General features: G+C 43.0%; 1 protein-coding gene across 1 annotated transcript in view; it reads right to left on the minus strand.

The window, feature by feature from the left end:
- Window positions 1–909: 909 nt before the first annotated feature.
- Window positions 910–26528, minus strand: part of RAD51AP1 (RAD51 associated protein 1) — a gene marked incomplete at its 5' end in the record, with an annotated part of 35933 nt that continues 10314 nt past the window's right edge. Inside the window, 4 exons of the mRNA XM_075599212.1 lie at window positions 910–2368; window positions 11941–12072; window positions 19706–19849; window positions 21011–21166. Coding sequence (XP_075455327.1) covers window positions 2241–2368; window positions 11941–12072; window positions 19706–19849; window positions 21011–21166 — 560 coding nt within the window. The remainder of the gene's footprint in view (window positions 2369–11940; window positions 12073–19705; window positions 19850–21010; window positions 21167–26528) is intronic.

Consider the following 26528-nt stretch of genomic DNA (forward strand, 5'->3'; position numbering starts at 1 on the left):
ATTTAAATCCCCTTCAAAAAGCAGGAATTAATACCGCTAAACTTTACCAGTAAGTATCTCGGTAACTGGGTGGTCCGTGGGGCTGGAAACAGTGCGGTTCAGTTCTGGAGGAGCCACTGATTTCTGGAGAGAGAATGGTGGTTGGTCGGGATGAATTGCTCCTTTAAGTTATCCTATTTTTGTAACTTGTGTCCAAGTGTCATTGTGAAATGTAATCCCTCCGGAAAGTAAACGTGTTTAGAGGAGAATATATTCCAGAACAAGTGCTTACAATAAGGGTCTTTGTATTTTTTTGGTTTATATTTACGAACAGAAACAGGTAAAGCTAAAACCGTGTAATTACTGTGACCAAGCAGGGCAAGGAACAATGTAAAAAAGGTTTTATTTTCTCTGGGAACATCTTAACTATTGATGCTTATTTGTTTGACAAATTATATCATTATTACTTTGCAAACAGAACAGAGAAAAAAGAAAAAAAAGATTGAGGACTGAGTCTTATCACAAAGACATAAGACTTCAAAAATTCTCCAAAGCATTGGCTTACTATGGGAATATTAGATTAGAAATATTTTTTTTAAACCCAAGTCCTATTTTTTAAATAGCCCCCACTGTTCTCCTCAGGGACCTGCTCTCCCCTCCACAGATCATAACATCTTCTCGCGCCTTGAGCTGTTTAATGGCAGTGCAATAATAAATACTGCCTCGAGCTCCTCTCCTAATCACAAGTTCCCACTGAAATTATGAGTGGGACAGTATTAAGCAGCTGACTGGAAGGAATGGAGAAAAGCCCCTACCCACGGCTGAACCATCAATTTAAAACAGACTCAGAAGCAAAAGTTATGGTTCAATCGATCAGGTAAAGAATGTTGGGAAGTCTCGTTGCAGTGAATTAAGAACGGACCATTGAAAGAAAGCTATTCATATTTATTCTGTAAACCCAGGGTTTGGCAGTTTTTATTTAAAAGTATTACAATTTCTACAGACAAAATTGGTTGCCATGAATGAAAGAACTACATAGCTAGAAACAAATATACGAAGAATGATTTTGGTTGAAGTTTTTCCCCAAGAAACAGCAGGATAACTTTTGTGAGAAAAATATTTGACAATCTTTAAGCAACTCAATAATAGCCCCACAATCCACCGCTTGGAAAATGGCACTCTCTTTTGTAGAACATATTTTAATGAAGGTGTTCTGATTTAATTCATTAAAATAGAGGCAAGGATAGCAGAATCTTCTGGGTTTTGGCTGCAGTGAAACATTGAAGGTGATTGAGAACGACCTTCATGTCCCATCAGAAGCTAGCAACACCAGAGACCCATATTCTCAAAAATACATCTCCAGTCAAGAAAAAATACTTTGTTTTTGTATTGTTATTCAACAGCCTGAAACCAACAAGATTGCATCTTTTTCCCATCAACTGTTTGTGTTAAATTGTGTGATAAATATTTGTAATACACACATACCACTAAACAAAACCTGAAGAAAACGGCCATTTTCTAATTCCTGTAGTTAAATCATTTTATATAAATTCTGCAGAAAAGCAAGGCTTCCCCGAGATAAAAATGTTTTGGACATCATATGTGACTTCAGAAACGCAGGGGTAACACATCCCTACCACAAGCTGCTGGAGAGTCGTCTCAAGCATTTATCTTTCCATTTATGACGAACAGGCTGGTGGAGAGGGAATACTTGGATGAATGGAAGCCAAGAACATTTAAAAATACAATTAAAAACACCAAGACAATTCGCAGAGCCAGTTACACCCGTTAAAGCCGTGCCTAATAGGTACAACATTTAAATATCACACAACTCAAAGTAGCACAGCGGTAACGTCTGTTTATCTTCAAGAGTTTGCTTCCAAGCTTCAGTCCTTCTGAAGAAAGACACTACCAGGCACACAATGAGATTGGATTGTGCCATTACATTGTGTTTTCTCCTTTCTGGACAGATAGTTATACACAAATACTTCAGGACTTAATATGTCTTATTACAAATCTTGATGACTTCTGTTTAAACAGCAGTTTCCAAAGACGCTGCTCCTCTGATTTAGCGAAGAAACAAGGTTCTATATTTTTAATAAGAGGTGTTTAAACCACTTTCTTCAACGCCATTGTTTTAATCAGCACTTTCTTCAACGCCATTGTTTTAATCAGCACTTTCTTCAACGCCATTGTTTTAATCAGCAAGTGATAGAAAAGATGGAAACAAACACAGTTGCATCTTTCTTCCGAGTCCAAATTCAATTGTTGACAGCAGTTGGATGTAAAGGTTTAATTCTTGCTAGCCTCGACAGGCCAAGTCGAAGTCCGTGATTAGGCGACCGCACAGCTACCCCTTCTAGTTGGAGTTTCACATTTCCTGATGAAGCTGCAAAGCAAAAATAAGTATGAGAACGCTCATTAGGAAAAATAAGTATGAGAACGCTCATTAGGAAAAATAAGTATGAGAACGCTCATTAGGAAAAATAAGTATGAGAACGCTCATTAGGAAAAATAAGTATGAGAACGCTCATTAGCAAAAATAAGTATGAGAAACGCTCATTAGAAAAATAAGTATGAGAACGCTCATTAGAAAAATAAGTATGAGAACGCTCATTAGAAAAATAAGTATGAGAACGCTCATTAGGGGAAAAAAAAATATATATATATATTTTTTTAAATCATCTGTAAAGGAACACAGTGTGGGGGCTGTCGGGCGAGTTTTCACTTTGCTGTGCATAGAATTACAATACTTGCAGAACAGGATAAAGTGAACAATTCTGTGCACACAGCCATCCATAACGCCATGTAATAACGCCATCCATAACGCCATGTAATAACGCCATGTAATAACGCCATGTAATAACGCCATGTAATAACGCCATCCATAACGCCATGTAATAAAGCCATCCATAACGCCACGTAATAAAGCCATCCATAACGCCATGTAATAACGCCATGTAATAACGCCATCCATAACGCAATGTAATAAAGCCATCCATAACGCCATGTAATAACGCAGTGTAATAACGCCATGTAATAACGCCATCCATAACGCCATGTAATAAAGCCATCCATAACGCCATGTAATAAAGCCATCCATAACGCCATGTAATAACGCCATGTAATAACGCCATCCATAACGCCATGTAATAAAGCCATCCATAACGCCATGTAATAAAGCCATCCATAACGCCACGTAATAAAGCCATCCATAACGCCATGTAATAAAGCCATCCATAACGCCATGTAATAACGCCATCCATAACGCCATCCATAACGCCACGTAATAAAGCCATCCATAACGCCATGTAATAAAGCCATCCATAACGCCATGTAATAACGCCATGTAATAACGCCATGTAATAACGCCACGTAATAAAGCCATCCATAACGCCATGTAATAACGCCATGTAATAAAGCCATCCATAACGCCATGTAATAACGCCATGTAATAACGCCATCCATAACGCCATCCATAACGCCATGTAATAACGCCATCCATAACGCCATGTAATAACGCCATGTAATAACGCCATCCATAACGCCATGTAATAAAGCCATCCATAACGCCATGTAATAACGCCATGTAATAACGCCATCCATAACGCCATCCATAACGCCACGTAATCAAGCCATCCATAACGCCATGTAATAACGCCATGTAATAACGCCATGTAATAACGCCATCCATAACGCCATCCATAACGCCATGTAATAACGCCATGTAATAACGCCATCCATAACGCCATCCATAACGCCATGTAATAACGCCATCCATAACGCCATCCATAACGCCACGTAATAAAGCCATCCATAACGCCACGTAATAACGCCATGTAATAACGCCACGTAATAACGCCATCCATAACGCCATGTAATAAAGCCATCCATAACGCCATGTAATAACGCCATGTAATAACGCCATGTAATAAAGCCATCCATAACGCCATGTAATAAAGCCATCCATAACGCCATGTAATAAAGCCATCCATAACGCCATGTAATAAAGCCATCCATAACGCCATCCATAACGCCATCCATAACGCCATGTAATAACGCCATCCATAACGCCATCCATAACGCCATGTAATAACGCCATGTAATAACGCCATGTAATAACGCCATGTAATAACGCCATGTAATAACGCCATCCATAACGCCATGTAATAACGCCATGTAATAACGCCATGTAATAACGCCATCCATAACGCCATGTAATAAAGCCATCCATAACGCCATGTAATAACGCCATGTAATAACGCCATCCATAACGCCATGTAATAACGCCATGTAATAACGCCATGTAATAAAGCCATCCATAACGCCATCCATAAAGCCATGTAATAACGCCATGTAATAACGCCATGTAATAACGCCATGTAATAACGCCATGTAATAACGCCATGTAATAACGCCATGTAATAAAACCATCCATAACGCCATGTAATAAAGCCATCCATAACGCCATGTAATAACGCCATCCATAACGCCATGTAATAACGCCATCCATAACGCCATGTAATAAAGCCATCCATAACGCCATGTAATAAAGCCATCCATAACGCCATGTAATAACGCCATCCATAACGCCATGTAATAACGCCATCCATAACGCCATCCATAACGCCATCCATAACGCCATCCATAACGCCATGTAATAAAGCCATCCATAACGCCATGTAATAAAGCCATCCATAACGCCATGTAATAAAGCCATCCATAACGCCATGTAATAAAGCCATCCATAACGCCATGTAATAAAGCCATCCATAACGCCATCCATAACGCCATGTAATAACGCCATCCATAACGCCATGTAATAAAGCCATCCATAACGCCATGTAATAAAGCCATCCATAACGCCATGTAATAACGCCATGTAATAAAGCCATCCATAACGCCATGTAATAAAGCCATCCATAACGCCATGTAATAACGCCATGTAATAACGCCATGTAATAACGCCATGTAATAACGCCATGTAATAACGCCATGTAATAACGCCATGTAATAACGCCATGTAATAAAGCCATCCATAACGCCATGTAATAACGCCATGTAATAACGCCATCCATAACGCCATGTAATAACGCCATCCATAACGCCATGTAATAAAGCCATCCATAACGCCATGTAATAAAGCCATCCATAACGCCATGTAATAACGCCATGTAATAACGCCTTGTAATAACGCCATCCATAACGCCATGTAATAACGCCATCCATAACGCCATGTAATAACGCCATCCATAACGCCATGTAATAACGCCATCCATAACGCCATGTAATAACGCCATGTAATAAAGCCATCCATAACGCCATGTAATAACGCCATCCATAACGCCATGTAATAACGCCATCCATAACGCCATGTAATAACGCCATCCATAACGCCATGTAATAACGCCATGTAATAACGCCATCCATAACGCCATGTAATAAAACCATCCATAACGCCATGTAATAACGCCATGTAATAAAGCCATGTAATAACGCCATCCATAACGCCATGTAATAACGCCATCCATAACGCCATGTAATAACGCCATGTAATAACGCCATGTAATAACGCCATGTAATAACGCCATGTAATAACGCCATGTAATAACGCCATCCATAACGCCATGTAATAACGCCATCCATAACGCCATGTAATAACGCCATCCATAACGCCATGTAATAACGCCATGTAATAACGCCATGTAATAACGCCATGTAATAACGCCATCCATAACGCCATGTAATAAAGCCATCCATAACGCCATGTAATAACGCCATCCATAACGCCATGTAATAACGCCATGTAATAACGCCATCCATAACGCCATGTAATAACGCCATGTAATAACGCCATGTAATAACGCCATGTAATAACGCCATGTAATAACGCCATGTAATAACGCCATGTAATAACGCCATGTAATAAAGCCATCCATAACGCCATGTAATAAAGCCATCCATAACGCCATGTAATAACGCCATGTAATAACGCCATGTAATAACGCCATGTAATAAAGCCATCCATAACGCCATGTAATAACGCCATGTAATAACGCCATCCATAACGCCATGTAATAACGCCATGTAATAACGCCATCCATAACGCCATGTAATAACGCCATCCATAACGCCATGTAATAACGCCATGTAATAACGCCATCCATAACGCCATGTAATAACGCCATCCATAACGCCATGTAATAACGCCATCCATAACGCCATGTAATAAAACATCCATAACGCCATGTAATAAAGCCATCCATAACGCCATGTAATAACGCCATGTAATAACGCCATGTAATAACGCCATCCATAACGCAATGTAATAACGCCATGTAATAACGCCATGTAATAACGCCATGTAATAAAGCCATGTAATAAAGCCATGTAATAACGCCATCCATAACGCCATGTAATAACGCCATCCATAACGCCATGTAATAAAGCCATCCATAACGCCATGTAATAAAGCCATCCATAACGCCATGTAATAACGCCATCCATAACGCCATGTAATAACGCCATCCATAACGCCATGTAATAACGCCATCCATAACGCCATGTAATAACGCCATCCATAATGCCATCCATAACGCCATGTAATAACGCCATCCATAACGCCATGTAATAAAGCCATCCATAACGCCATGTAATAAAGCCATCCATAACGCCATGTAATAAAGCCATCCATAACGCCATGTAATAACGCCATGTAATAACGCCATCCATAACGCCATGTAATAACGCCATGTAATAACGCCATGTAATAAAGCCATCCATAACGCCATGTAATAAAGCCATCCATAACGCCATGTAATAAAGCCATCCATAACGCCATGTAATAACGCCATCCATAACGCCATGTAATAAAGCCATCCATAACGCCATTCATAACGCCATGTAATAACGCCATCCATAACGCCATGTAATAAAGCCATCCATAACGCCATGTAATAAAGCCATCCATAACGCCATGTAATAACGCCATGTAATAAAGCCATCCATAACGCCATGTAATAAAGCCATCCATAACGCCATGTAATAAAGCCATCCATAACGCAATGTAATAACGCCATCCATAACGCCATGTAATAACGCCATCCATAACGCCATGTAATAAAGCCATCCATAACGCCATCCATAACGCCATGTAATAACGCCATCCATAACGCCATGTAATAAAGCCATCCATAACGCCATGTAATAACGCCATGTAATAACGCCATGTAATAACGCCATGTAATAACGCCATGTAATAACGCCATGTAATAACGCCATGTAATAACGCCATCCATAACGCCATGTAATAAAGCCATGTAATAACGCCATCCATAACGCCATCCATAACGCCATGTAATAAAGCCATCCATAACGCCATGTAATAAAGCCATCCATAACGCCATGTAATAAAGCCATCCATAACGCCATGTAATAACGCCATCCATAACGCCATCCATAACGCCATGTAATAACGCCATCCATAACGCCATGTAATAACGCCATCCATAACGCCATGTAATAACGCCATCCATAACGCCATGTAATAAAACCATCCATAACGCCATGTAATAAAGCCATCCATAACGCCATGTAATAACGCCATGTAATAACGCCATCCATAACGCAATGTAATAACGCCATGTAATAACGCCATGTAATAACGCCATGTAATAACGCCATGTAATAACGCCATCCATAACGCCATGTAATAACGCCATGTAATAACGCCATGTAATAACGCCATGTAATAACGCCATGTAATAACGCCATCCATAACGCCATGTAATAACGCCTTGTAATAACGCCATCCATAACGCCATGTAATAACGCCATGTAATAACGCCATCCATAACGCCATGTAATAACGCCATGTAATAACGCCATGTAATAACGCCATCCATAACGCCATGTAATAACGCCATGTAATAAAGCCATGTAATAACGCCATGTAATAACGCCATGTAATAACGCCATGTAATAAAACCATCCATAACGCCATGTAATAAAGCCATGTAATAACGCCATGTAATAACGCCATGTAATAACGCCATCCATAACGCCATGTAATAACGCCATGTAATAACGCCATGTAATAACGCCATGTAATAACGCCATGTAATAAAGCCATGTAATAACGCCATGTAATAACGCCATCCATAACGCCATGTAATAACGCCATCCATAACGCCATGTAATAACGCCATCCATAACGCCATGTAATAACGCCATGTAATAACGCCATGTAATAACGCCATGTAATAAAGCCATCCATAACGCCATGTAATAACGCCATCCATAACGCCATGTAATAACGCCATGTAATAACGCCATGTAATAACGCCATGTAATAAAGCCATGTAATAACGCCATGTAATAACGCCATCCATAACGCCATGTAATAACGCCATGTAATAACGCCATGTAATAACGCCATCCATAACGCCATGTAATAACGCCATGTAATAACGCCATGTAATAACGCCATGTAATAACGCCATGTAATAACGCCATGTAATAAAACCATCCATAACGCCATGTAATAAAGCCATGTAATAACGCCATGTAATAACGCCATCCATAACGCCATGTAATAACGCCATCCATAACGCCATGTAATAACGCCATGTAATAACGCCATGTAATAACGCCATGTAATAACGCCATGTAATAACGCCATGTAATAACGCCATCCATAACGCCATGTAATAACGCCTTGTAATAACGCCATCCATAACGCCATGTAATAACGCCATGTAATAACGCCATCCATAACGCCATGTAATAACGCCATGTAATAAAGCCATGTAATAACGCCATGTAATAACGCCATCCATAACGCCATGTAATAAAACCATCCATAACGCCATGTAATAAAGCCATGTAATAACGCCATGTAATAACGCCATCCATAACGCCATGTAATAACGCCATCCATAACGCCATGTAATAACGCCATGTAATAACGCCATGTAATAAAGCCATGTAATAAAGCCATGTAATAACGCCATGTAATAAAGCCATGTAATAACGCCATGTAATAACGCCATCCATAACGCCATGTAATAACGCCATCCATAACGCCATGTAATAACGCCATCCATAACGCCATGTAATAACGCCATGTAATAACGCCATGTAATAACGCCATGTAATAACGCCATGTAATAAAGCCATCCATAACGCCATGTAATAACGCCATCCATAACGCCATGTAATAACGCCATGTAATAACGCCATGTAATAAAGCCATCCATAACGCCATGTAATAACGCCATCCATAACGCCATGTAATAACGCCATGTAATAACGCCATGTAATAACACCATGTAATAAAGCCATGTAATAACGCCATCCATAACACCATGTAATAACGCCATGTAATAACGCCATGTAATAACGCCATCCATAACGCCATGTAATAACGCCATGTAATAACGCCATGTAATAAAGCCATGTAATAACGCCATCCATAACGCCATGTAATAACGCCATCCATAACGCCATGTAATAACGCCATCCATAACGCCATGTAATAACGCCATCCATAACGCCATGTAATAACGCCATCCATAACGCCATGTAATAACGCCATCCATAACGCCATGTAATAACGCCATGTAATAACGCCATGTAATAACGCCATGTAATAACGCCATGTAATAACGCCATGTAATAACGCCATGTAATAACGCCATCCATAACGCCATGTAATAACGCCATGTAATAACGCCATGTAATAACGCCATCCATAACGCCATGTAATAAAGCCATCCATAACGCCATGTAATAACGCCATCCATAACGCCATCCATAACGCCATGTAATAACGCCATCCATAACGCCATGTAATAAAGCCATCCATAACGCCATGTAATAAAGCCATCCATAACGCCATGTAATAACGCCATGTAATAACGCCATGTAATAACGCCATGTAATAACGCCATGTAATAACGCCATGTAATAACGCCATGTAATAACGCCATGTAATAACGCCATCCATAACGCCATGTAATAACGCCATGTAATAACGCCATCCATAACGCCATGTAATAACGCCATCCATAACGCCATGTAATAACGCCATCCATAACGCCATGTAATAACGCCATCCATAACGCCATGTAATAACGCCATCCATAACGCCATGTAATAAAACCATCCATAACGCCATGTAATAAAGCCATCCATAACGCCATGTAATAACGCCATGTAATAACGCCATCCATAACGCCATGTAATAACGCCATCCATAACGCCATGTAATAAAGCCATCCATAACGCCATGTAATAAAGCCATCCATAACGCCATGTAATAACGCCATCCATAACGCCATGTAATAACGCCACCCATAACGCCATGTAATAACGCCATCCATAACGCCATGTAATAACGCCATCCATAACGCCATGTAATAACGCCATCCATAACGCCATGTAATAAAGCCATCCATAACGCCATGTAATAAAGCCATCCATAACGCCATGTAATAACGCCATGTAATAACGCCATGTAATAACGCCATGTAATAACGCCATCCATAACGCCATGTAATAACCCTAACCCTAACCCACAATGTCCTCTTTTGACAGCTCACCGTTTTCTGTTTTAAACACAGTAATAAAACATATTCAGTGGGGGAGAGTCCTGTACATGTGGGGGGGGAGGGGGGAAAGGGAGAAGACGGTACGCAGCGGGGGTGGGGAGAAGACGGTACGCAGCGGGGGTGGGGAGAAGACGGTACGCAGCGGGGGTGGGGAGAAGACGGTACGCAGCGGGGGTGGGGAGAAGACGGTACGCAGCGGGGGTGGGGAGAAGACGGTACGCAGCGGGGGTGGGGAGAAGACGGTACGCAGCGGGGGTGGGGAGAAGACGGTACGCAGCGGGGGTGGGGAGAAGACGGTACGCAGCGGGGGTGGGGAGAAGACGGTACGCAGCGGGGGTGGGGAGAAGACGGTACGCAGCGGGGGTGGGGAGAAGACGGTACGCAGCGGGGGTGGGGAGAAGACGGTACGCAGCGGGGGTGGGGAGAAGACGGTACGCAGCGGGGGTGGGGAGAAGACGGTACGCAGCGGGGGTGGGGAGAAGACGGTACGCAGCGGGGGTGGGGAGAAGACGGTACGCAGCGGGGGTGGGGAGAAGACGGTACGCAGCGGGGGTGGGGAGAAGACGGTACGCAGCGGGGGTGGGGAGAAGACGGTACGCAGCGGGGGTGGGGAGAAGACGGTACGCAGCGGGGGTGGGGAGAAGACGGTACGCAGCGGGGGTGGGGAGAAGACGGTACGCAGCGAGGGTGGGGAGAAGACGGTACGCAGCGGGGGTGGGGAGAAGACGGTACGCAGCGGGGGTGGGGAGAAGACGGTACGCAGCGGGGGTGGGGAGAAGACGGTACGCAGCGGGGGTGGGGAGAAGACGGTACGCAGCGGGGGTGGGGAGAAGACGGTACGCAGCGGGGGTGGGGAGAAGACGGTACGCAGCGGGGGTGGGGAGAAGACGGTACGCAGGGGGGTGGGGAGAAGACGGTACGCAGCGGGGGTGGGAGAAGACGGTGCGCAGCGGGGGGGGGGGGAGACGGTACGCAGCGGGGGGGGGGGGGGGAAGACGGTACGCAGCGGGGGTGGGGAGAAGACGGTACGCAGAGGGGGTGGGGAGAAGACGGTACGCAGCGGGGGTGGGGAGAAGACGGTACGCAGCGGGGGTGGGGAGAAGACGGTACGCAGCGGGGGTGGGGAGAAGACGGTACGCAGCGGGGGGGGGAGAAAAGACGGTACGCAGCGGGGGGGGGGGGGAGAAAAGACGGTACGCAGCGGGGGGAGGGGAGAAAAGACGGTTCGCAGCGGGGGGGGGGGACAAGACGGTACGCAGCGGGGGTGGGGGGAGAAAAGACACCCTTTCATCTAAAGAACAGAAATACAGATCTTTCACCTGCCTGAAAAGTAATGCATTTCATGGCTTACCTGGAGGGGCCCATTTGGGTTTTTTCCTTGCGACCGGAGGGCTGAGGGCCAGTATTTGTTTTCCAGCTGAAGAGACCGGAGCCGGCTGCGATTTTACTTTAATGGAGACAGGAGGTGAAACCCCAGAACCCGCTACAATGCAGAAGTGAAATACTAACATCAGCGACATAGTACTCATTGGTAACATCACTATATCCTTATAGCATCGCAATGGGCACTATATCCTTATAGCATCGCAATGGGCACTATATCCTTATAGCATCGCAATGGGCACTATATCCTTATAGCAGCACAATGGGCACTATCACTATATCCTTATAGCATCACAATGGGCACTATCACTATATCCTTATAGCATCGCAATGGGCTCTATCACTATATCCTTATAGCAGCACAATGGGCACTATATCCTTATAGCATCGCAATGGGCACTATATCCTTATAGCAGCACAATGGGCACTATATCCTTATAGCAGCGCAATGGGCACTATATCCTTATAGCATCACAATGGGCACTATCACTATATCCTTATAGCATCACAATGGGCACTATCACTATATCCTTATAGCATCACAATGGGCACTATATCCTTATAGCATCGCAATGGGCACTATATCCTTATAGCATCGCAATGGGCACTATATCCTTATAGCATCACAATGGGCACTATATCCTTATAGCATCACAATGGGCACTATATCCTTATAGCATCGCAATGGGCACTATATCCTTATAGCATCGCAATGGGCACTATATCCTTATAGCATCGCAATGGGCACTATATCCTTATAGCATCGCAATGGGCACTATATCCTTATAGCATCACAATGGGCACTATATCCTTATAACATCACAATGGGCACTATATCCTTATAGCATCGCAATGGGCACTATATCCTTATAGCATCGCAATGGGCACTATATCCTTATAGCAGCACAATGGGCACTATCACTATATCCTTATAGCATCACAATGGGCACTATCACTATATCCTTATAGCAGCACAATGGGCACTATATCCTTATAGCATCGCAATGGGCACTATATCCTTATAGCAGCACAATGGGCACTATATCCTTATAGCAGCGCAATGGGCACTATATCCTTATAGCATCACAATGGGCACTATCACTATATCCTTATAGCATCACAATGGGCACTATCACTATATCCTTATAGCATCGCAATGGGCACTATATCCTTATAGCATCGCAATGGGCACTATATCCTTTTAGCGTCACAATGGGCACTATATCCTTATAGCATCGCAATGGGCACTATCATTATATCCTTATAGCATCGCAATGGGCACTATATCCTTATAGCATCACAATGGGCACTATCACTATATCCTTTTAGCATCACAATGGGCACTATATCCTTTTAGCATCACAATGGGCACTATATCCTTTTAGCGTCACAATGGGCACTATATCCTTTTAGCATCACAATGGGCACTATATCCTTATAGCATCACAATGGGCACTATATCCTTATAGCATCACAATGGGCACTATATCCTTATAGCATCGCAATGGGCACTATATCCTTTGTAGCATCACAATGGGCACTATATCCTTATAGCATCGCAATGGGCACTATCATTATATCCTTATAGCATCGCAATGGGCACTATCATTATATCCTTATAGCATCGCAATGGGCACTATCATTATATCCTTATAGCATCGCAATGGGCACTATATCCTTATAGCATCGCAATGGGCACTATATCCTTATAGCATCGCAATGGGCACTATATCCTTATAGCATCACAATGGGCACTATATCCTTATAGCATCGCAATGGGCACTATATCCTTATAGCATCACAATGGGCACTATATCCTTATAGCATCGCAATGGGCACTATATCCTTATAGCATCGCAATGGGCACTATATCCTTATAGCATCGCAATGGGCACTATATCCTTATAGCATCGCAATGGGCACTATATCCTTATAGCATCGCAATGGGCACTATATCCTTTTAGCGTCACAATGGGCACTATATCCTTATAGCATCGCAATGGGCACTATCATTATATCCTTATAGCATCGCAATGGGCACTATATCCTTATAGCATCACAATGGGCACTATCACTATATCCTTTTAGCATCACAATGGGCACTATATCCTTTTAGCATCACAATGGGCACTATATCCTTTTAGCGTCACAATGGGCACTATATCCTTTTAGCATCACAATGGGCACTATATCCTTATAGCATCACAATGGGCACTATATCCTTATAGCATCACAATGGGCACTATATCCTTATAGCATCGCAATGGGCACTATATCCTTATAGCATCACAATGGGCACTATATCCTTATAGCATCGCAATGGGCACTATATCCTTTTAGCATCACAATGGGCACTATATCCTTTTAGCGTCACAATGGGCACTATATCCTTATAGCATCACAATGGGCACTATATCCTTATAGCAGCACAATGGGGACTATCACTATATCTTTATAGCATCGCAATGGGCACTATCACTATATCCTTATAGCATCACAATGGGCACTATCACTATATCCTTATAGCATCACAATGGGCACTATATCCTTATAGCATCACAATGGGCACTATATCCTTATAGCAGCACAATGGGGACTATCACTATATCTTTATAGCATCGCAATGGGCACTATCACTATATCCTTATAGCATCACAATGGGCACTATCACTATATCCTTATAGCATCACAATGGGCACTATATCCTTATAGCATCGCAATGGGCACTATCACTATATCCTTATAGCATCACAATGGGCACTATCACTATATCCTTATAGCAGCACAATGGGCACTATATCCTTATAGCAGCGCAATGGGCACTATATCCTTATAGCATCACAATGGGCACTATCACTATATCCTTATAGCATCACAATGGGCACTATCACTATATCCTTATAGCATCACAATGGGCACTATATCCTTATAGCATCGCAATGGGCACTATATCCTTATAGCATCGCAATGGGCACTATATCCTTATAGCATCACAATGGGCACTATATCCTTATAGCATCACAATGGGCACTATATCCTTATAGCATCGCAATGGGCACTATATCCTTATAGCATCGCAATGGGCACTATATCCTTATAGCATCGCAATGGGCACTATATCCTTATAGCATCGCAATGGGCACTATATCCTTATAGCATCACAATGGGCACTATATCCTTATAACATCACAATGGGCACTATATCCTTATAGCATCGCAATGGGCACTATATCCTTATAGCATCGCAATGGGCACTATATCCTTATAGCAGCACAATTGGCACTATCACTATATCCTTATAGCATCACAATGGGCACTATCACTATATCCTTATAGCAGCACAATGGGCACTATATCCTTATAGCATCGCAATGGGCACTATATCCTTATAGCAGCACAATGGGCACTATCACTATATCCTTATAGCATCGCAATGGGCACTATATCCTTATAGCATCGCAATGGGCACTATATCCTTTTAGCGTCACAATGGGCACTATATCCTTATAGCATCGCAATGGGCACTATCATTATATCCTTATAGCATCGCAATGGGCACTATATCCTTATAGCATCACAATGGGCACTATCACTATATCCTTTTAGCATCACAATGGGCACTATATCCTTTTAGCATCACAATGGGCACTATATCCTTTTAGCGTCACAATGGGCACTATATCCTTTTAGCATCACAATGGGCACTATATCCTTATAGCATCACAATGGGCACTATATCCTTATAGCATCACAATGGGCACTATATTCTTATAGCATCGCAATGGGCACTATATCCTTATAGCATCACAATGGGCACTATATCCTTATAGCATCGCAATGGGCACTATCATTATATCCTTATAGCATCGCAATGGGCACTATCATTATATCCTTATAGCATCGCAATGGGCACTATCATTATATCCTTATAGCATCGCAATGGGCACTATATCCTTATAGCATCGCAATGGGCACTATATCCTTATAGCATCGCAATGGGCACTATATCCTTATAGCATCACAATGGGCACTATATCCTTATAGCATCGCAATGGGCACTATATCCTTATAGCATCACAATGGGCACTATATCCTTATAGCATCGCAATGGGCACTATATCCTTATAGCATCGCAATGGGCACTATATCCTTATAGCATCGCAATGGGCACTATATTCTTATAGCATCGCAATGGGCACTATATCCTTATAGCATCGCAATGGGCACTATATCCTTTTAGCGTCACAATGGGCACTATATCCTTATAGCATCGCAATGGGCACTATCATTATATCCTTATAGCATCGCAATGGGCACTATATCCTTATAGCATCACAATGGGCACTATCACTATATCCTTTTAGCATCACAATGGGCACTATATCCTTTTAGCATCACAATGGGCACTATATCCTTTTAGCGTCACAATGGGCACTATATCCTTTTAGCATCACAATGGGCACTATATCCTTATAGCATCACAATGGGCACTATATCCTTATAGCATCACAATGGGCACTATATCCTTATAGCATCGCAATGGGCACTATATCCTTATAGCATCACAATGGGCACTATATCCTTATAGCATCGCAATGGGCACTATATCCTTTTAGCATCACAATGGGCACTATATCCTTTTAGCGTCACAATGGGCACTATATCCTTATAGCATCACAATGGGCACTATATCCTTATAGCAGCACAATGGGGACTATCACTATATCTTTATAGCATCGCAATGGGCACTATCACTATATCCTTATAGCATCACAATGGGCACTATCACTATATCCTTATAGCATCACAATGGGCACTATATCCTTATAGCATCGCAATGGGCACTATCACTATATCCTTATAGCATCACAATGGGCACTATCACTATATCCTTATAGCATCACAATGGGCACTATATCCTTATAGCATCGCAATGGGCACTATCACTATATCCTTATAGGATCACAATGGGCACTATCACTATATCCTTATAGCATCGCAATGGGCATTATCACTATATCCTTATAGCATCACAATGGGCACTATCACTATATCCTTATAGCATCACAATGGGCACTATCCCTATATCCTTATAGCTTCGCAATGGGCACTATCACTATATCCTTATAGCATCGCAATGGGCACTATCACTATATCCTTATAGCATCGCAATGGGCACTATCACTATATCCTTATAGCATCACAATGGGCACTATCACTATATCCGTATAGCATCACAATGGGCACTATCACTATATCCTTCTAGCAGCACAATGGGCACTATATCCTTATAGCATCGCAATGGGCACTATCACTATATCCTTATACCATCGCAATGGGCACTATCACTATATCCTTATAGCATCACAATGGGCACTATCACTATATCCTTATAGCATCACAATGGGCACTATCACTATATCCTTATAGCATCACAATGGGCACTATCACTATATCCTTATAGCATCACAATGGGCACTATCACTATATCCTTATAGCATCACAATGGGCACTATCACTATATCCTTATAGCATCACAATGGGCACTATCACTATATCCTTATAGCATCACAATGGGCACTATATCCTTATAGCATCACAATGGGCACTATATCCTTATAGCATCGCAATGGGCACTATCACTATATCCTTATAGCATCACAATGGGCACTATCATTATATCCTTATAGCATCACAATGGCCACTATCACTATATCCTTATAGCATCACAATGGGCACTATATCCTTATAGCATCACAATGGGCACTATATCCTTATAGCATCGCAATGGGCACTATCACTATATCCTTATAGCATCACAATGGGCACTATCATTATATCCTTATAGCAGCACAATGGGCACTATCACTATATCCTTATAGCATCACAATGGGCACTATCACTATATCCTTATAGCATGACAATGGGCACTATCACTATATCCTTATAGCATCACAATGGGCACTATCATTATATCCTTATAGCATCACAATGGGCACTATCACTATATCCTTATAGCATCACAATGGGCACTATCATTATATCCTTATAGCATCACAATGGGCACTATCACTATATCCTTATAGCATCACAATGGGCACTATCATTATATCCTTATAGCAGCACAATGGGCATTATCACTATATCCTTATAGCATCACAATGGGCACTATCACTATATCCTTATAGCATCACAATGGGCACTATCACTATATCCTTATAGCATCACAATGGGCACTATCACTATATCCTTCTAGCAGCACAATGGGCACTATCACTATATCCTTATAGCAGCACAATGGGCACTATCACTATATCCTTATAGCATCACAATGGGCACTATCACTATATCCTTATAGCAGCACAATGGGCACTATATCCTTATAGCATCACAATGGGCTCTATATCCTTATAGCATCACAATGGGCACTATCACTATATCCTTATAGCAGCACAATGGGCTCTATATCCTTATAGCATCACAATGGGCACTATCACTATATCCTTATAGCAGCACAATGGGCACTATCACTATATCCTTCTAGCATCACAATGGGCACTATCACTATATCCTTATAGCATCACAATGGGCACTATCACTATATCCTTATAGCATCACAATGGGCACTATCACTATATCCTTCTAGCAGCACAATGGGCACTATCACTATATCCTTCTAGCAGCACAATGGGCACTATATCCTTATAGCAGCACAATGGGCATTATCACTATATCCTTATAGCATCACAATGGGCACTATATCCTTATAGCATCACAATGGGCACTATCACTATATCCTTATAGCATCACAATGGGCACTATATCCTTATAGCAGCACAATGGGCATTATCACTATATCCTTATAGCATCACAATTGGCACTATCACTATATCCTTATAGCAGCACAATGGGCATTATCACTATATCCTTATAGCATCACAATGGGCACTATTACTATATCCTTATAGCATCACAATGGGCTCTATCACTATATCCTTATAGCATCACAATGGGCTCTATCACTGTATCCTTATAGCATCACAATGTGCACTATCACTATATCCTTCTAGCAGCACAATGGGCACTATATCCTTATAGTATCACAATGGGCATTATCACTATATCCTTATAGCATCACAATGGGCACTATTACTATATCCTTCTAGCAGCACAATGGGCACTATCACTATATCCTTATAGCATCACAATGGGCACTATCACTATATCCTTATAGCATCACAATGGGCACAATCACTATATCCTTATAGCATCACAATGGGCACTATCACTATATCCTTATAGCATCACAATGGGCACTATATCCTTATAGCATCACAATGGGCACTATCACTATATCCTTATAGCATCACAATGAGCATATTCCCTCTGAAATAATGTCACAAGGTAGTGACACTAGGGTGACATTTCCTTTCCTGCACCAGAATGAGAAATTCTAAGAGGGAAAAAACCCCTGGAGTTGAGTGAAGAACACAAATGTGTTATGAGCCATGATGGTCTGTCCCATCAGTCAGAGTTTCGCATGCATTTCTAATGTGCATTTCTAATACGTTACAATGACAGCGGGTGTCAGGCACTGGGCATTTAGAAAAATTTGGCTATAACGTCATCTGGACATTGATATTTTATTATATATACTGCTGCACAAAATCTGTAAATAATTTACAAAATGTTTATAAAAAATACATTATACAGGTCACAAAGGCTCATCTTACCAGCAGCGTTAAGTTTGGCTTTGGGAATTTGTCTCTGGCCCTTCACACTGTGGATGCCTTTATTGTCTTTAGATTTTTGGGGCTTTTTCCATTCCAACTCTTCCTCCTCCCCACTGGAGCATGAGGTGCTCTCCGAATCTTCATCTAGAATAATGACAACAGTTACCAAGGGAAGTGCTTATCATGTAAGAGCTCATACATTTAAAACCAGAGACAGAACATAAAACACAGACAGAGCTCAGTGCACATCCAGTGAAACTCATACACGGTACAGTGCCTAAATATATATGTATAAATATCTATTAAATAAAATGGTCTTTTAGTTTAACATTTTTGGCCAAAATTGTTGTAAGCCCCTGAGCCACTGCACGGCAGACCACATTTCAGGGGTCCTTAACACTAATATAAATTCTTAATAACCTGTGCAATACCAGGAAGAATGATTTATAGTAAATCTGTCAATATTAGTTGCAAAGTTCTAAGTCTGATTGAAGCTTTTAATAACCTGTACATTACCAGGAAAAGCACTCTGTATTAGAGATGTCACAGCCAAACTGCAAGCAGGCTAGTTCCCCTGAGTGGAAGATGCTATGGAGTGAGCCCTTAACCATTTAAATTTGGGAGGGGGTTACAACAATTTTGGCCAAAAATGTTAAACTAAAAGACCATTTTATTTAATAGATATTTATACATATATATTTAGGCACTGTACCGTGTATGAGTTTCACTGGATGTGCACTGAGCTCTGTCTGTGTTTTATGTTCTGTCTCTGGTTTTAAATATATATTGCCATGCTCAGTAGCACTCCTCTGTGGCACTCATATGCTTATATATATGTTGTGGTTATTTTGGGGGTTCAATAGGAGCTTGTTAGGTGTCCAGTATGTTTTAAGAGCTCATACACCATTAAATCCAGTAATCTCTTTATTATTTTTCCAATCTATGTAGTTAGTTAGCATTACTCACAGGACATGCTTAAACGATGGACAATTCAATAGCAAGAGATATTATAAAGGGGATAGTCACTAAAGCCACAACATTTCATGAGCTACGTTTGCCAATCAAATGACAGACTGATATTACACAGGGACACATGCCCTGCCTTAGGAATTGTCCACAATGCTGGAGGCTCTGAGACGACAGATGTCAGATGCATGCAAAGAAAGGAACATTCAGGCAATAAAGCAGCACAGTCCTTTTAAAGAGAGAATCATTTGGGAAAGAATTAGGAAAATAATCTAAATCGACATCTAATAAACGATAGCAGTTACAAGATGAAGGATACACCTGAGATCCAAAACATACATGCTGTAATATCGGGCTTAAATTCATCTGCTCCTTCCTCGCCACTACCATCGCCCACGAGGAGTTTCCTGTGCCCTGTGCTGGCTTTGGATGCAGTGCGTCTGCACCTCCCACCATCAATCTGCTCTTCGGTATAGTCTGTGATCTCATCCAAGCCTGCAAAGTAACAGAATGAATGAGTTGGGAAAGGTGCATTAATCATGTCTGACTTCCCATGGCCAATCAAACCTTGAGTGGATGTCAATGAGATGCTTGGAGTCTCATTAGCTGCAGTTACAAGGAGATACGGGAACCTCAGACATTTCTGTATGTTATGCGGTGTACTCTAGATAAAAACTATGGGCAACTGGAACCTAATTATCTTTTTTGTTTCCATCTATGGTTTAAACAGCATGACCCAATAAAATTGGCGGAAGAACCAAATACAGCACAAGTATCATTAGTAAAACCAGATATTTCATTGCATTACCTTTTCAGCAGAGATGGGGGAATTTATAGAAATTCAATTCCTACATTTGCAAAAAAGTGAACATTTGATAGAGAGCTATTTAGTACATTTACTTGTATACCGTCACCAATACTTCACGTGCAAAGACACCTGGGAGATATGCAAATGTGATCATGTGACTATATTTAGCAGACTTCCCACGTATCTCTCCGCATGTTGTATAGATGAGTGTTTTGGGAAGTACATAAGTAAATGAGCCCTCTATAAATAGCCTCTCTCTAACAAACGCACTACAGTATGTTATTTTCTGGATTGAGAGCGAATTCTGCCCATTTAAAAAAGTTACAAAATGTTTTACTTTATTTTAGAATTTTTACAATTTTGCAAAAGTTTAAAGATGCAACAAATTGGCGTTTTGGCAATTAATGCAAATAATGCCCATTTCTACTATTCACTGCCAATGGAGTTGAAAGCACCAGAGTTTCTTTTCAGAATAAGAGCCTACAAAGTACATCACACTGTACAAACCCAATCTGTGCTCCTCATATGATCTTCAGAGCTGCACCTGTGGATCCTTAAAGGATATTGATAGAGATATATACAGTATATAGATATCTATCTAACAGAAGCACATGCCGCTGTGCCATCTAGTTTAAGTGCAGCCCTGTCTCACAGCGCCAATCTGTACCGAGCTACCAAGAGCTTAACTGTGCCCCCCTACGTTATCAAATTGTGTTTTTTTTTTTTTTTTTCAAAAAAATTTTTTTGGGTAGTTACATGGTTACATACATGCATATGATGATTTTTACATCCCAATACAATATAACATTTTCTACCTTTTCTGGAAGAGGGGCATGGCGAAATGCCCAGATAGGGGGAAGCTAAAGCTAGTGAAGAAGTGGAGCAGGGGAGGGGAGGGAGGGAGGGGGGAGCCTTTGCTCCAAGCGGCCGGCCTCCAATTTGCTGTATTTGAGCTTTCCTATATCAGGGGTCCCCCATTAGTTTGGGGGGAAAGAGTGGTGACGGATCGTGTTGTCCTGTAGTATCAGCCATGGTTCCCATACCTTGTAAAATGGGTTAGTCTTTTGCTTTAGATAGGCTGTAAGTTTTTCCATCTGCATCAGCTCATTAATTCTTTTTTTAATCATTCCCTTAGTGGGGGGGGGGATACCTTCTTCCATGAGGCCACAACTTCACATCTCGCCGCTGTGAGAATAAAGGAGATTAATTTCCTTACTGGTCGGCCGACTTCCTCAGTCGGTCTCCCCAGCAGGTAGGTCAGTGGATCAATAGGTAGTTCGAGGGTCGTGACCTCTTTTATTAAATTTTGGACCGTAGTCCAATATTTCTTAATTTCTGGACATAGCCACCAGATGTGTGCCATGTCACCCTTTTGACCACAGCCTCTCCAACAAAGATCTGATGCCAGAGGGTAGATTTGTCGTAATCTCACTGGGGTAAGATACCAATTGAAGAGTATCTTATAGATATTCTCCTATGTGGTAGTACATATGGACGTCGCGGAGGCTGCTTCCCATATTTCTTTCCAGTCTTCCTCCTCAATGGGTGTGTTCAGGTCGGCGGCCCATTTAAGCATATAGTCATGCTCTACTGGGCCTTCCCCTGTTTCTAGCATCGAATAGATTTTTGATATGAGTCCCTTTTGGTCCGAATCGGGTTTACATAGTCTCTCGAATTGAGTAAGCGAGGGGAGCTCCGGATTTTGGGATAGATTTTGGACAAAGTGTCTGATTTGGAGGTATTTAAATGCGTTCAAATCCGGAATCTTATATTTGGTTCGCAGGTCCTGAAAGCTCAGGAGGCTCCCTAGGGATAGCACATCAGCCACTGTCTTAATCCCTTTCGCCTTTAGTTGATCAAATAGTCTCGACCTACATCCGGGGGGGAATGTGGGGTTATCAAATAATGGCGTAAGCTGTGTGCCAGGGACAGAGAGCTTATATTTGAGCTTGGTTTTTAACCAGATCCCCCAGGTGTGTTTTGTCGTCCTTAATTTAAATTTTTGTGGGGGCATGTCTCCTCTATTCATACTCCAAAGGCATGCCGGCAGAGAAGGCACCTCAGCATAATGTGTCTCTGTTTTGAGCCAGCACCGAAGAGTTGGGTCCGAGTTCCATAGTGCGGCTTGTTTTAGTTGGGCAGACTGGTAATATTTGTAGATATCAGGGACTCCCATGCCCCCTCTCCCTCGTGGTGACAATAGCACTGATCTGGCTACTCTGGGTCTTTTTCCTTGCCAGATGAAGTGGAACATCCTGTTTTGGATGTTTTTAATTTCTGAGCCAGGGACATGGACCGGGAGCGTTTGGAAGTAGTATAGCAGCCTGGGGAGTACAGTAGCGACATATCTTATTGAACTAAATACCGGCGGCATGCCGGGATCTGCCCCAGCTGCCGCCAGTAATGCACGCGCGCCGCCGCGTTCCCCCACTCACCCCCCCTCCTCCATCGCGCGCAATTTACACACGCTTCCGGACCCCTGTACCCCTTCTGCTCTGCCACTCTGCTTCCCCGAACCCCCGCTTACCTTAATGTCATCTCCAGGGGTGTCGGGGAAGCCTGGGGAAGCCGGGGAAGACGGGGAAGCCGGGCGCGCATGTGACTGTGACGTCACAGTGCGCCGCCACGCGCCGCGGCTACCCGCTTTTCAGCCACATACAGCCAGCGGCTTTTGCTCGAATAAGAGCTGCCGCTGCTGTATATTCATTTTTATAGATATCATTCTTCCGATCCACGATATCTGATAACTTTCCCATTTGCTCAAATCCTTTTTTTTTAAATTTTATCCAAGAGAGCTGGGTAGTTATGCTGATATAGTGATTGGTAGTCCTTCGATACATTCACTCCCAGGTATTTGATGTATGAGGGACTCCATTTATATGCAAAGTTTATTTTAAGTAATTTCACTTCTGGCTCTGTGAGGCTCAGATTAAGGGCCTCTGATTTTTCACTATTAATTTTGTATCCTGAGATATTGCCGAAGTCCTCCAGTTCTCTTTGGAGATTGGGGAGGGAAGTTTGGGGTTGGGTTAGGGTCAGAATAATATCATCGGCGAATAGGGAGATTTTATAGTTTGTGTTTCCGATTGCTACGCCTTTGATATTTATATTGTTTCGTATTTTAGTCGCCAGCGGTTCTATGGTGAGAGTAAAAAGGAGGGGGGACAAGGGGCACCCCTGTCTAGTACCGTTTTTTATTTGGAATCTCTCTGAATTTCCGCCCGGGAGCCTAACTATTGCAGATGGGTTTTGGTACAAAGCCTGGAAATGTTTCTTTGAAGCCAAATTTTTCTAATGTTTTAGTTAGGAATAGCCAATCAATTCTGTCGAATGCCTTCTCTGCGTCTAAGCTCTGAGGTTTGGGGCTGTTTACTGTGTGGGGATTGTTCCCCTATGGCTTCTTGGGGACAGGTGGATATGGGGGGGGGGGTGACAAGGAGGGGGGGTCATCGGGCACACTATCTTTTCGCCCAGGTTTAGTGATCTTCTTTGGGGAGAACCCCTCTAACCTTGCGTAGGGGGGGAGGCAGGGGGGACCTCGGGTGGGTCGGGGGGAGGGAACGTGACTGCGTTATGCCTGTGGTCAATACCGTAAACATATATCCCTCCCCACCCAAAGTCCCCACCAACCAGCCGCTGCAACGGGACCGTCCGGGCCAGCAAAGGTTAATCTCTCCGCGGGTTCTGAGGACTGTCCATGTGTCCTCGCCCTTCCGACCGCTGCTGTATAGTAAGTCCAGGGTGGTCAACTTTTCAGGGAGACTTTTAATGGGAAAATTCTCCGCCGAGTCTCGCGGTGGTTCCTCGTCTCGCGGGAAGGGATCTGGATAGTGATTTTCGTGCTGGTCGTCCTCAGGGGCAGTCGCATTGGGGCGCCGTCTCCAAACTGGCTGTGGATCTCGGCGGGTCTCAGGTCCAGGAGTCATGGGGTGAGTTCAGCTTTGGTTTATTTCTCTCTCGGCGTCTTCTGGTGCAGGGCGGCGATTCTCTCGGACGCTCTTGCTGGGCCGCCTCTACCGTCCTCTTGTCCTCGGTGCGGGGGGGAGTCCAGCCATGAAGGAGGGGGGGGTCAGACCCAGTGCCTGGGCGAATGGCAGCATGTCCTCTGGATGCTTCATGAACCGACCTCCTTTGTTCACTATAAGCTTAAAGGTGAAGCCCCAGCGGTACTTTGCATCCTTTTCTCTCAGGAGGGAGGTGAGGGGCTTCAGCTCTTTGCGTCGGTTCACTGTTAGTTTCGATAGATCACTGAACAGTTGAATGGGTTTGTCGTGAAACGAGAGGGGTTCTATTTCACGGCAAGCTGTTATTTTTTCTTTGGAGGAGTAGCTGTGAAGCCTCACAATTGTATCACGTCTCCTTTTGGGGTCGTCTGACCTAGGCCCTAGAGCTCAGTGGGCTCTGTCAATTTCAAGGTCTCTTTCTGGGATGTCTTTACAGATCGTTGTAAACAGTTCCAGAAGGTAGGATTTGATTTGCGAGGGGGAGACAGTTTCAGGGACATTTCTGATTCGAATGTTTTGGCGCCTGTCCCTGTTTTCCTGATCTTCCTGGCTTTCTTTTAATGCCGCGATCTCCTCCCCCAGGCGGATTATCTCTTCCTCCGCTGCTGTTTGTCTGTGAAGGTCCCCCTCCACCTTGGTTTCCACTTCAGCTGCACGGTTTGTTAACGAGGCGATTTCCTCCCTTATATCCTGCACTGCCTCTTTGATATCAGCTTGCAGGGAGAGGTGCAGTTTGGCGTGCATGGAGACAAATAGCTCCTCCATATATTCTCTGGTGAGAGGCTCTCCTTCCCCTCTTTATCCTCCCCGTTGGTTTCGGGCCCACGCGGAGGCCGGCTGGCCTCGAGTACCGCCGCCATCTTGCTTTTCAACAAGCTCCTCCAGTCTTTTTTGGGACGGCGAGAAATACTTTGAAACCTCTTGGGCTGCGGGCTCCTATCCTTTAGAGGACATTCTGGGCGAGTTTGCCTCTGTCCTAGGATCGAAATCAGGGGGAATTTTGGGCTTTTTAGGTGCTTTTTCTATAAGTTTGTGCAGTAGGGTC

This window comes from Ascaphus truei, chromosome 5 (genome assembly GCF_040206685.1).
Source record: "Ascaphus truei isolate aAscTru1 chromosome 5, aAscTru1.hap1, whole genome shotgun sequence".
In the NCBI taxonomy this organism is placed as follows: Eukaryota; Metazoa; Chordata; class Amphibia; order Anura; family Ascaphidae; genus Ascaphus; species Ascaphus truei.